Consider the following 14,006-nt stretch of genomic DNA (forward strand, 5'->3'; position numbering starts at 1 on the left):
GTCCACCTGTGGTAAATTCAATTGATTGGACATGACTTGGAAAGGCACACACCTGTCTATATAAGGTCCCACAGTTGACAGTGCATGTCAGAGCAAAAACCAAGACATGAGGTCAAAGGAATTGTCCGTAGATTGTCCAAGACAGGATTGTGCCGAGGCACAGAAATGTGGAAGGGTACCAAAAAGATGTACACAGCATTGAAGGTCCCCAAGAACACAGTGGCCTCCATCAAAGGAAGAAGTTTGGAACCTTCCTGAGCAATCGGGGGAGAAAGTCCTTGGTCAGGGAGGTGACCAAGAACCTGATGGTCACTCTGAAAGAGCTCTAGAGTTCATCTGTGGAGATGGGAGAACCTTCCAGAAGGACAATCATCTCTGCAGCACTCCACCAATCAGGCCTTTATGGTAGAGTAACCAGATTGAAGCCACTCCTCACATGACAGCCCGCTTGGAGTTTGACAAAAGGCACCTGAAGACTCTCAGACCATGAGAAACAAGAGTCTCTGGTCTGATGAAACCAATATTAAACTATTTGGCCTAAAAGCTAAGCGTCACGTCTGGTGGAAACCTGAAACCATCCCTACGGTGAAGCATGGTGGTGGTGGCATCATGATGTGGGGATGTTTTTTAGCGGCAGGACTGAGAGACTAGTCAGGATCGAGGAAATGATGAACGGAGCAAAGTACAGAGAGATCCTTGATGAAAACCTGCTCCAGAGCACTCGGGACCTTAGACTGAAACGAAGGTCGACCCTAAGCACACAGCCAAGACAACGCAGGAGTGGCTTCGGGACAAGTCTCAGAATGTCCTTGAGTGAACCAGCCAGAGCCCGGACATAAACCTGACGGAACATCTCTGGAGAGACCTAAAAAATAGCTGTGCAGCGACGCTCCCCTTCCAACCTGACAGAGCTGGAGAGGATCTGCAGAGAATAAATACAGGTGTGCCAAGCTTGTTACATCATACCCAAGACAAAATCCAGGCTGTAATCGCTGCCAAAGGTGCTTCAACAAAGTACTGAGTAAAGGGTCTGAATACTTATAAATGTTATCAGTTTTTTATTTTTAATAAAATAGCAAAAATGTCGAAAAACTTGTTTTACTTTGTCATTATGGGGTATTGTTATGTAGATAAAATAAAACATGTTTTCCCCTCATCAAATCAATTTTAACTGTAACCTAACAACGTTTGGAAGCTACTGTACATCATACATAGTATCTACAGCAAGTACTGCCATGACGTGGTTTCTGTTGACCCATTATAGATCTATAATAGATGCACACAAACACACTATGGTATGGATCTATAAATCACGAAGTCTACAGTCGCAGAGACTAAAAACACAACTCACTCAAAACCTCTTCCTGTCAGACAGACAAACGTTTTATTGGATAAGAGAGCTACGCTGAGGTCGGTTTAGTTTCAGTTAGATAATACAAAAATAAATCACAGTTTAAAAAGACACAACATTAAAATGCACAAAGCATTATGTGGGTTGAATGCTGGAACAGAGAATAAAACTAAATAAAGTCCCACGATGGTAGTGACTGTCCATTACTGCTTATCACTTATTAACCATCATTTAACCAATGACCATGAGAATAGATTTTAAATTTCACTTTAGATTGGTTAATAATATGCTTCCCACAAGTCTGGAAAGTCCCCATCTTGTGATATGCCCTCCAGTGTTTGGGGGGTCATCACATTGAGGCTTGCCCCTGGCCCTAGTCTGGCTGATCCACGATCTATGCTGCTATGCTGGTGTTAGAGGGACTTCAATAGAGTTAAATGTTGCTCAGTCCGGACAACGATGGTGTGACGGAGCAGAGTGTTGACGGCAAGGTGCTTAGAAATGGTGAGCAGAATATCCTCGGTAGACAGACAGACCTAACTGCTGTCTGTTCTAGCCTGACGGACCATTCGGTTCTGAGGCTACAGCCTACAGGTGATCTCTGTCTGCAGAATTATCTAGGCTTACTGTTCTGGAATGTCTTGTTTCCTATGTTTCCTCGTACTGATTTTCCTAGGAATTACAGTTCCAGATTGGTCAAAGAGTGTAACTCTTCATGATAGGTTATTATGATGACGTAAACCTTGCCCTGGAGTCTCTCAATGCTCAACACTAATACACTATCTCCTTACTGCCATTCCAATCTTGTTGCACAGACAAAAGAAGCAACTGTCTGTCTGTGTGGGTGTTTAGCTGGAGATGTAGCAAAAGGACACAGTACACAGTGTATTTGCAGCAGTAGCACATGTGGTAACACACAGTCCTCGCTGTGTAATGCGCAGGGGATAGTTGTGGCTAAAGGCAGATGCCAGATCTGTCCGGATTGGATCTATTTTTGAACCCTAAGACATGTCTGATCACCAAAGGTCCACAGGCCAAAGCAGGCCCTATGGCAGTAAGAATCAGTCACACACACACATCACACACAACTGCTCTGATTTGTGTCATAAGCAAGTCTGACCTTAATAAACTATTTCACTGTAACACAGACCAACTCATTACTTTGTCTCCCCTAGATGAGTTGACACTTGAATCAACCTTTTTCCACCTCTTAAAATGATTATTTAAAGGGAAAAAAGTTGTAAATATTAAACTTCATTGTTATCTCCAGCACCACCCCAACATCAACGTGTGAAAATTGTGCTTTTTATATGTTTTGTAGTAAAAAAGTGTTTCCAATGATATCAACCAATTAGTAGACGATTAGTAGGCAATGCCTACTCATAGTTGGTTAAAATCACACAATGCACACTATTATATGCCCTGTTAGTAATCCTGACCATGTCTCTCTGTTTCTCTGCAGGTGACCCAACCAGGCTTCCTGGGCCACAGAGACGTGATTCTGGGACGGGCACAGTCCCTCCCCTCAGCCTGCCTGCCCTGCGTCCTCCCCCTGACTCCCAGACGTCTCCTCTTGAGAGAATGACTATCGGCCCAGACCAGCTCTACCGCCACCACACCACTGTGTGAATGACTCTTTGTCGAAAAGCCACCGTGCTCTGCCACCCCGTTGTTGCCATGAAGAGCAAGTATTCCCAGTACTACAACCGGACCCTGATCCATGCCTACTATGTGTTTGCCAAGGACATGACCTCGGAGGAGCTGGAGGAGCGCACCAACGGGAAGGCCCAGCTCAGCTCCCTCAACATCGTCTTCGTCATCATCTGCAGCATCATCATTCTGGAGAACTTGCTGGTGCTCATTGCCGTGTTCCGCAACAAGAAGTTCCACTCCGCCATGTTCTTCTTCATCGGGAACCTAGCCTTCTCCGACCTGCTGGCCGGCTCTGCCTACATCGCCAACATCTTCCTATCAGGGCCAAGGACCTTTGAGTTGGTGCCGGTACAGTGGTTCATCCGGGAGGGCACAGCCTTTATAGCGCTGGCCGCCTCTGTCTTCAGCCTGCTGGCCATCGCCATCGAGCGCTACATCGCCATCACCAAGGTCAGGGTGTACGGCTCCAACAGGACGTGTCGTATGTTCCTGCTGATCGGGACGTGCTGGGTCACCTCCATCCTCCTGGGGGGCCTGCCGATCATCGGCTGGAACTGCATCAACAACCTGCCTGAGTGCTCGGTCTTGCTGCCTCTCTATTCTAAGAAGTACATCCTGTTTGTGGTCACCATCTTCAGCATCATCCTGCTCTCTATCGGCATCCTTTATGTGCGCATCTACCTGATCGTGCGCTCCAGCCACCAGGAGGCCACCAACTCTCCGGCCTACGCCCTGCTGAAGACGGTCACCATCGTGCTGGGCGTCTTCATCGTGTGCTGGCTGCCCGCCTTCACAGTCCTCCTCCTAGACACCTCCTGCCGCAGGCTGGACTGCCCCGTCCTCTCCAAGGCAGACATCTTCTTCGGCATCGCCACGCTCAACTCGGCACTCAACCCGCTGATCTACACGCTACGCAGTAAGGACATGAGAAAAGAGTTCCTGCGTGTGCTGTGCTGCTGGGGGCTGCTGACCAGCGGGCGCCCCACTGACCGATGCCTGGTGCCCCTCAAGAGCTCCAGCTCTATGGAGCACTGTACCAACAAACACGAACACCAGACCACGCCCATCATGCAGGCAGAGTGCACCACCTGTGTCTGACTCGATGCTATAATCACACAGTGTGTGTTTCTGAATGTGAATGTGTGTGCGTGTGTCTATTCGACTGGGTGTGTGAGAGGGATAGTATGTGTGATGGGGCTGTGTGCTGTTGAAGAGACTTAAAGAGGAAAGCACACCTGTGAACCCCCCCCCATCCCCACTCCAGACCTGCCACACAGAAGACCGTCTTGTCTGTTTGTCTGGAGAGATGTCACAACATCGTTGACTCTCATTACAATCATACCTGTGTGAATTCACAATCAGCATTCAACCGATTCACCACAAGAGCGTGGTAACGCAATCATCCTCGAGAGTGAATTCACTATTATTCAATGAATTCACAATCGTAGCTGAGACTTTTTTTTTTAATCTTATTTTTTAACAATGTTTTAAACATTTTCTTAGAGACTTTCACAGAGTGGAGTCAATCTTTGTTGAGGGAGTCTTGATTATAACGATACATAATTAATGTTCTGCATGTCGACTTGTTTTACATGTATGCAGACTCTCTTATGGAAAGCCAAATCCACAGACACCATATACATCATCGTGATGCTGAGTTGTTGGAGTGTTTTACTGCGCCCTGATAATGGTAAAGCTTTCACATATTGCACTTTGTAGACATGTAAGCGTTGTGTGATTGTTTATGGCTGTCACCCTCTTGAAAGGTTCAACCACAGACGTTTCCCTGAGTGAATTATATATGTATCCATACATACAGTACTCATAGGCCAGACGAGACATGAGGCACCCAGGCAGTGACTAGTCCTCACTCAGTACTGCACTCCATGCAGGCCAAAACCCTTACAAGTACCCCTCTAAACCAGGGCTATATATCTTCATATATAAACATGCATAGATCCCTTTGATTAACTGCAAAAACAAAAGTACTCTGCTTACGTATATTGCATGACATTCTAACTCCTTTGTAAGAACTAATGTGCATTGGTGTACTCCAGTAAGTTCAGCTTGTTCATTAACATTCTGTCTCTCTCTCTCTCTCTCTCCGCCCACTTAAATCTGTCCCTCTCGCTTTTACTGTTGTCTTTTGTAACTAACGTTTCCTAAGAGGAAGGCCCAATCAGAAAACCGATTTCTTGAAGTGAGTTGGCACTGATAAATTTCATTCAATTACAGCTACCCAGCAGCCCATAACCAAACAAAGTTGTAGCAACGCAGTGGCAGAGTGTGCTTTCTGTTATTATTGGGTCTTGCTCCAGGGGAATGGGCCTGAATGTAAGTCTGAAGTGTTTGGAGCGAGACCGCTCTATTTTTGACAGTATTATTGATCATTGACTTGTCATTGATGTGCAGAGAGTGGGATTAAACAGGGTAGGTCAATCTCACTGCGAAGTCTTAAAAACAGACCACAACAAATAGCAGCAATATCACCACCAAGCATGTCCAGGTAGAATGGTTGAAAAATAGTACAGTCCTGTTCAACACAGGAAGACATGGGCTTCGTCCAGAGTAGACACATCTTCCCCAATCCCAATAATCCCCCTCCATAAACGAGAGAAGATCCAGTTTCAAGGGGGGCGGGGGTCTCCATTCCCTTCTCAAGAGAGGTCGCCCTCTTTATTCTCTTAAGACGCCTAAATAAACTCTTAATTCCTCTAACGACAGGAAGTCCTGTGTTTCATAAAGCGGTTGCTGTTGTTCAGGAAGAACCTCATCTGCCTTTGTCCAGACACACTCACTCTCACTTGGCCACGCTTCTGGTCCTCATATTTCCATGCAGGTTTTTACAGCCTGCTAGTTAGACAGCGAGCCCTAGCCTGGAATCCAAACTGATATGCTCTGTTACAATTGTTTCACTTCACAATAAACTGAACCTATGAATGTAGATTCCGGGCTAGGCCAGACCAATAGGAATAGTGAAAGCAATATGGCAGCTTCCATATTGCCTGACTGCCTGCGCTCTCCCGGGTTTCTTAAAAGACAACGCAAACATTACCTATCACTTCATTCATGTGTTGTCTAACCCTGTATAAATATATGAATAACTATGTATGTAAGTATGTACAGTATGTATGTATGTATGTATGAACTGTGTTCATGTATGGAATGTCTTGTGTGTCCAGTAGCACTATGCCTGTGTCAGAACGGTACATATTAAACACTAATAGTGGTACATCATTTGTTTTTCTTAAATGCATTCCTTTTTATCAAATAAATGAAGTATCAAAAGAATCCAATGCGTTTTGTGTGTGTGTTTTTAAACGAGTGAATGTGTGCACACAAAAGTTCATATTTGTGCATGTATTGTATGAGAAAAACCTGTTCTGATACGTTTCACTTTCCAGGCCTATTGCCATCTTTCAAAATCTCACATGACTGCATGAGGTGTAATTGAAAACTGATATTTAATCCAAACATGCTCTAACAAAGTCTAAAAAAATATTTGTTTCAACATGAAAAAGCTCTATGGAAATGTTGCCATTAAACTTTCCCCATTTAACCTTGGCCTTCACATCTAACAGCATGGTTTTTAACTGCTTCCAGACTAACATGAGAAAGATTTCTGTTGTGTGAAATGTTAGGGGTGACCATAAGGGGCAGGAGAGGTCAGGGAGGGAATGAAAGAAAATCGGGTGTGGCAGGCAGTTTTAAGAAATGGTTATTTAGGAGGGAGAGTGGCTGTTTTTCTGGGCGCTCCATAAAGATGGGAGACAGCCTTGGGAGGGAGGGCGGACTCTGGGCCACGGCCCGGGAGAGGCTGACGGAGTGTGGACTTGAAAGAGAGTCTGGCCTGGTTGCTGTCAGACGTCCAGGATTCCTGGGTGGGAACATTGGCTAAATCAGCCCCAGGAGGCTGCGCTGCTGTCATGACTAAAAGGGATCCAGCTTTTGTCAAATTAAAGTCCGATTTGACTTTTCGTAGCAGGTTAGAACTTACGCAGCAGGTTAGTATAATTAACATAGCAGGTTAGGAGAATTAAGTTAGGTAAAATGCTTTAAAAAATACTTTTACAGTTAATTTGACAAAAGCTGGATCCCTTCCAGCCATGACCCTGCGCTGCTGGGAATGTGGCCAATAATTTCCAGAGCTCAGCAGCAGGATATGACAGAGTCTAGAAACCTGTAGGTGAAGAACACAAAAGGCATAAAGGGTTACGCTGTGTGCATAAAGATCAACTGAAACAGCTGCATATGCTTAAAAATACATGAACACATTCACGCCACACCCTCAATCAGGCATCCATATTGGAAAAAACAAGACTGCACACTTGCGAGCTTAAAACATACAGGCAATTGGGGACAGCTGCACATTCCTGTTATAGATATATCACAGCAAAAACACACACGTACAAAGAAGCTCATATGCTCTTGTAACCGATGTGAAATGGCTTGCTGGTTAGTGGGGTGCGCGCTAATAGCGTTTCAATCGGCGACGTCACTCGCTCTGAGACCTTGAAGTAGTTGTTCCCCTTGCAGACAAGGGCCGCGGCTTTTATGGAGCGATGGGTTACGGTGTTTTGTGGGTGTCAGTTGTTGATGTGTGCAGAGGGTCCCTGGTTCGAGCCTTGGAAGGGGCGAGAGGAACGGAAGCTATACTGTTACACCCTCAGCCTCAAGAAATTCACATCAACCGTAATGAACTTGTGCCACCTTGTGGTGAAACAGACTTCAATTTTACTTGTACATTTCACTTTCATTCACAGCACTAATTTCTATCATAATATGTTGAGTATGATGTGTGTGAGTTTTTAATATAATTATTTTATTTTTTATTCATGGATATTTCTACACATTATTAACTTTTGTTTTCGGTTGCATAATGTAAATAATACAGATCTATATCTATCTATTCGTTCCATTTGTCCAACCCAAAATAAATATGAAGAGATGCTGGCTTATGTTATGTGCTCAATGGTTCTGGGATGATTTTAATTACATTTTACTGCACACACTTGCAATTATGAAGGTTTGTTTTTCGACAATAGACACAAATGTTGCTATTGTGTACTGGTCGTTCCATGAAATGAGTCCCTTTTGCATCCCTTTGATATTTTAAGTAGAAATTGTGCACCAATTTTACATTTTAAAAGTATGTTATATTAAACGAAGTACCCATTAATATAGAACGTTTTTATATCAATAAAGACACTATATGCACCCTCTGTGTCTTCTAGGAATATTTTAACCCACTTAAACCCAAAGGTTTTCACCATCGTTGTTAAGCCCTTTACAATGCTTTGACAAAGTAATTTCTGGAGTTTACGTATTTCATATGATTAGTTATTAATTTTAAGGTAAAAAATAAATAAACATGACCCTCATTCTAAGGTCAACCATGTTATATGAACTGAACTCTCGTTTTAATATGGTGAAACTATTCCTATTTAAATACTATTTCAAAAGAAACATTGATCATTCAGAAAGTATTCAGACCACTTAACTTTTTCCACATCTTGTTATGCTACATCCGTATTCTAAAATAGATTGAATTGTTTTTCCCCCTCATCAATCTACACACAATACCCCATTATGACAAAGCAAAAACAGGTCAAGATTGTTTTGCAAATACAAAACTGAAATATCACATTTACATAAGTATTCAGACCCTTAACTCAGTACTTTGTTCAAGCACCTTTGGCAGTGATTACAGTCTTGACTCTTCTTGGCACACCAGTATTTGGGGAATTTCTCCCATTCTTCTCTACAGATCCTCTCAAGCGCTGTCAGGTTGGTTGGGGAGCGTCGCTGCACAGCTATTTTCAGGTCTCTTCAGATGTTCGATCGGGTTCAAGTCCAGGCTCTGGCAGGGTCACTCAAGGACATTCAGAGATTTGTCCTGAAGCCACTCCTGCGTTGTCTTGGCTGTGTGCTTCGGGTCGTTGTCCTGTTGGAAGGTTATCCTTCCCCCCAGTCTGAGGTCCTGAGCACTATGGAGCAGGTTTTCATCAAGGATCTGTTTGTACTTTGTTCATCTTTCCCTCGATCCTGACTAGTCTCCCAGTCCCTACTGCAGAAAAACATCTCTACAGCATAATGCTGCCACCACCATGCTTCACCATAGAGAGGGTGCCAGATTTCCTCCAAACGTGACGCTTGGCATTCAGGCCCAAAAGTTCAATCTTGGTTTCATCAGACCAGAGGATCTGGTTTCTCATGGTCTGAGTCTTTAGGCAAACTCCAAGCAGGATATCATGTTCCTTTTACTGAGGAGTGACTTCCATCTGGCCACTGTACCACAAAGCCCTGATTGGTGGAGTGCTGCAGAGATGGTTGTCCTTCTGGAAGTTTCTCCCATCGCCACAGAGGCACTCTAGAGCTCTGAATACTTTCCGAATGCACTCTATTCAACTTCTCAAATGCATTCAGATTCAGTTTTCTAAATTCAAAGACATCATCCTGGGCACTCATTTATCAATGTTGAGTGCGAACAGAAATGTTCGTAAAGCATGCGTGCGATCATTTCTAAGCAAAGTGTGGGATTTATCCATTTGTACTTATACTTGAGAATGTGCGTAAATTTAAGCACAACTCTGACCATGTGTACGCACAGCACCTTGTGGTAGAAAAGTCAATCTGGCACAAGCTGCATTACACAGGGAGCTGTTTTCAATGAGCGTGCAGAATTTTTTGCTGAGAGCGACGCTTGGCTTATTAGTAGATTAAGTTTTCCAAGGCATATTTTATTGTATCTCTGCAACCAACTCTCTCCAGTATTAGAAAGCGAGACGTAACGCACCAATGCAATCCCAGTGCAAACCCAAGTCCTCTCCACCCTGGAAGTTTTGGCCACTGGAACATTCCAACGGGAGACTGCGGATTGGTCTGGCATTTCACAACCAACCATGAGCCGAATATTGCCTGCAGTCCTTCATGGCATTATTTCATTGACCCCACAATACATTGTTTCCGTACACTGCTGTGCAACAGGCCAGAGTGAAAAGGGATTTCCCAATGTCATTGGAACAATTGACTGCACCCACATCGCAATAAAAGCACCATCAGTGAAGAAAATCAACTTCGTCAACAGAAAAGGTTTCCATTCTGTCAATGTGCAGGTTATCTGTGACTCACATTTGGCTTTGTAGTGGCCAGGTGGGACACATGATTCAGTCATTGCGCAGAACAACAGTTCAGTTGGCCTTAACCTCCAGACGGGAGTTGTTGAGTATGGATGGCTTATTGGTAAGTGACTAGTGTTTTATTTTCCATGTTCGACCTCTAATGGGAAACTGAATGTTGTGTTCATAACTGCAGGAGACCGGGGCTACCCATTAAAAACCATAGCTGATGACTCCCCTCACAAACCAACAAGATGCAAGGTACAACCAAGGCCACGCACGCACAAGAACAGTGGTGCGCACCATAGGCCTGTTGAAAGGGCGTTGGCTGTGCTTGTCTGGGTCAGGAGGCATACTGCAATACCAGCCTAGCAAGGCTTGCCTTTGGAATGACATCTTCAAATGTCATTGCGTGAATGTAATACAATGCGCAAATTCCTTTTTAGGTTTGCTACATTGTCAAGGCTTGCAGTGTGCGCCACAACATTACATTCAAAAATGGCATTCCACTGAATGATCCACCCAGATCCGATGAGCCCATGACTGACGGAGTGTTTCCCACCACCCATAGCTCTGGAACTGAAGACAAGAGTCAATATCATACAACGGTTTAAAGGTATCTGTTCTTCCAAATATTGTAACCAAATCGACAAGGAAAACACGTTTACATTGCGCCAGAATTTGTCTCACATGCTTAACACAATCAACAAGTTATTTCAATGATTGATTACTCTCTCAGGCCGTTGCATACATCCTCCAGCTGCTGTTGGAGTACAATAATTGATGTGTTGATCTCTTGTTGTTTCAGTACTGCGTCAGTCAAAACATGCCGCACAGCTGAAGTGCTCGCCAAAGCAGACACACTTCTTGTAGGCCTGGGGATGGCTGGGGGGGTCAGGCAAATCACCCACATCTGTGAAGATTTCATGTTTTGTTATATATTTGTCAAGAAAAAATATTTAGATGCGGTCCATGTTTGAATATGGTTGCGAAAATAAAGTTTGGCTTACCATCAGTTGGTGCCTGCTATTCCTTCAGGGTCTGGGAGAGGGTCCTCAGTATCACCATCAAATGATGCCAGACACAGGTCTCTTCAATTATGCTGCCAATGCGCTGGTCCATTGTAGACAGTGAAGAGTCACTCTGCACTCCTCCTGTTGCACTTCTATCCCTTTTGTGGATCTTTTTTTTTTTGCATACGTTTTCCAATCAAACCATTTATTTTATTTTATTAACTGTTCTGCACTCAGAGGCAGAATTTACCACAGCTCTAACCTGCTCCCAAGCAATATTTTTTATCTTATTTGTCAAGCCATTGCTGAGGGCTCCAAAAAGTATGTCTTGTTTTGCTTCCACTTCGGTGATCAAAAGTTCTATTTCTATTTCAGCGAAAAAGTTTATTTTCTTTGATTTCTCCACGTTGGCGGAAAGAAATGAGTGACATTTCTTGCAGCATTAAAGGGAAGGTTTATGACCATAATTGGTCATTTGGGGCGGTTATTTATGTAAATTAGACTTCACGTGCACTAGCAGTGTTTTAGAACGTGTCTGATTTATCAAGGCAAAATACATACACGTGTGTGTAAATCAAGCGTACGAGCAATTGATAAATACAAACTTTGTTGTAGTTGCGAACATTCTACATTTTCTTCGTACAGTTAATTTAGAAGCTTTTCTACGCAACATTGATAAATGAGGGCCCTGGCACTTTAAGCGGTACTTGATAAGCAAGCAGGGTGCAGTCCTTTACATGAACTTCCTGAATGTATCCAAATAGAGTACCACAGTATGAGTCACAATACCCATAAAAACCTAGCGGTCAAACACCGTTCTTTTTTTAATTTTTAGAAACACTTAAAATAAAGGCTGTGTTTCGTGTAGACTGCCATTTTGATAACCGTGTAAATCTCCATAGGACAAGGTGACTTTTATCACTAAATTAGCCTGTATTTAATCCCCCAAAATGAAATGCTAATTAACTACCTACCTGAGGTGACAGGTAGCCTAGTGGTTAGAGCGTTGAACTAGTAACTGAAAGGTTGTTCTGCCCTTGAGCAAGGCAGTTAACCCACTGTTCCTAAGCTGTCATTGAAAAAAGGAATTTGTTCTTACTGACTTGCCTAGTCAAATGAAACTGCTCATGTGGCTATTATAAAGAACTACAAATGCCATGATGATCTGGACGAGACTGCCTAATTGAAGCAGTCTCTATCTAGATCATCTCTTAACTACCATGTAGTAATGAATAAATTGGCAAAATGTATTTTAAGTGGACAATTCTGTGAACTGTCCTGTGCAAGTTTTAAATTGATATAATACCTGTTAACAAAGGTGTCAGAGATGATGTGCAGGAGCTTGCAGGGATTTCTAGTCTTGCATGATGTCTACTTTTATGTTAATTCGTTTTTCGAATCTGAGAGTAAATAGACAAATATATTTATGTCGCCTTCTCCGAGAGAGATTTAAATGGTTTATCAAAACGTCACGCCAGGGCAAGCCTACACAAAACACAGCTCCTATTTTAAGTGTTTCTAAAATCCCCTATGAAAAAAATGAATGGTGGAAAAACAACTGGAACTGTTTCCCTGTTTGACCGCTAGGTTTTATGGGTATTTTTACACTTCCAATGTGAGTCTCTATAGGCTTTAGCTAAGTGTGTTAACACAGTCTTTAAATCTGTTATCCTCTACCTTTCCTGGCTGGCAAAGTAGCAGTGCTTGACTTAGGCAGGAGCTCACCAGAGCTGAGTACCAGCATTTCAAATGTTCTACTGCTTGAGCTCCTGTTACTTTTAGAAAATATTAGCTTAAAAGTATTGTGTAGCTTCTGGACCTAAATATAAACAGTACTGGCACCTATTTCAGACCAAGTCAAGCACTGTAAAGCACCAGGATGTTGGTCTCTGGTTTTCAATCTGAATTTATAGAACTGAATTTGAAATCTGAATGCATTTGAGAAGTTTAATATATTAACTTATATTAACTTGAAATTATAGTTTGTAAACTTGATACACAGACAGTGAATGCAATATCTACAACATTGAAACTAAATATATAAATATTGAATTTTAACATTAAATTATATTTTATTTGAAACTGAATGCAATATTCATTCAATTCAGTTTCAAATCATTAAATTACAAGTCTGAATTAAATTTGTGGGTTTCAATGTATTTTATTTCAAAATAAAAAATTATGTAATTCCTAATACAATGTCTGTTGCCACTGAAATTACCCATAAATAAACCACACCCCCGCCACCCCCACGTGCGCGTATGCCAAGTTGCCCCAAGTCCACCAGATGCATATGCGTTTTGAAAATATTGAACGCATGGTGCACAGAACGCACAACCACCTAGTGCGTCATCCCTAATTTAGCGTTCGTACTGCTCCTTTGACAGTGAATGACAACCGCCGGAACGCAAAGAGTTTGCGGCATCTCGTCGACATGGGGCTTTAGTTGTACAGCAGGTCACCATAACAAATACATTTATAAAGCCAGCGATGTTTATCTCTGATAAGTAACAAAAAAAACATCAACCATTATCACTAGTAATCCGATTGCATTTCCCTCGAAAAATCATGTACATTGTGGTGAACGTAGTTTCGTAGTAGGCAAATCAATGGGGGTATCAACAATTTACAATATTCCATAGAGGTTAAAAGATACTATGAAACAAACAGCCAATGCTATGGATGTATTATTTAATTTAACTATCAATGTAAAAGTTGTTCAAAAACTTAATCGATACATTTATTAATGAAATGTGATCCCATATTCTCCATGCGTTTCACCTATACATCAACGTAATGGTAAAGCCCAAAATGCCCGGGTTTCCGCGCGAAAAGAGGGCCCGCGCGCCTGAACTGCATATAGCCTACAAC

General features: G+C 42.7%; 1 protein-coding gene and 2 long non-coding RNA genes across 5 annotated transcripts in view; 2 read left to right on the forward strand and 1 right to left on the reverse strand.

Moving 5' to 3' along the window:
• LOC115110548 (sphingosine 1-phosphate receptor 2-like) overlaps positions 1-6,295 on the forward strand; it is a 30,543-nt gene extending 24,248 nt beyond the window's left edge. For all 3 annotated transcript variants that reach the window (XM_029636304.2, XM_029636302.2, XM_029636303.2), the window contains exon 2: positions 2,814-6,295. In XM_029636304.2, the coding sequence (XP_029492164.1) occupies positions 2,981-4,102 (1,122 nt within the window). In that variant the 5' untranslated portion in view covers positions 2,814-2,980 and the 3' untranslated portion in view covers positions 4,103-6,295. The remainder of the gene's footprint in view (positions 1-2,813) is intronic.
• A 95-nt stretch (positions 6,296-6,390) lies between these two features.
• On the reverse strand, positions 6,391-12,593 carry LOC135564661 (uncharacterized). Its single transcript, XR_010461189.1, has 3 exons — positions 11,133-12,593; positions 7,415-11,035; positions 6,391-7,184 (listed from the first exon to the last, which is right to left on the reverse strand). It is a non-coding gene; the product is annotated as an uncharacterized LOC135564661 (long non-coding RNA).
• Positions 10,076-11,091, forward strand: LOC115109909 (uncharacterized). The gene is made up of 4 exons (XR_003860578.2): positions 10,076-10,246; positions 10,319-10,383; positions 10,569-10,738; positions 10,931-11,091. It is a non-coding gene; the product is annotated as an uncharacterized LOC115109909 (long non-coding RNA).
• Positions 12,594-14,006: the final 1,413 nt, after the last annotated feature.

Source organism: Oncorhynchus nerka, linkage group LG26 (assembly GCF_034236695.1).
Source record: "Oncorhynchus nerka isolate Pitt River linkage group LG26, Oner_Uvic_2.0, whole genome shotgun sequence".
Classification (NCBI taxonomy): domain Eukaryota; kingdom Metazoa; phylum Chordata; class Actinopteri; order Salmoniformes; family Salmonidae; genus Oncorhynchus; species Oncorhynchus nerka.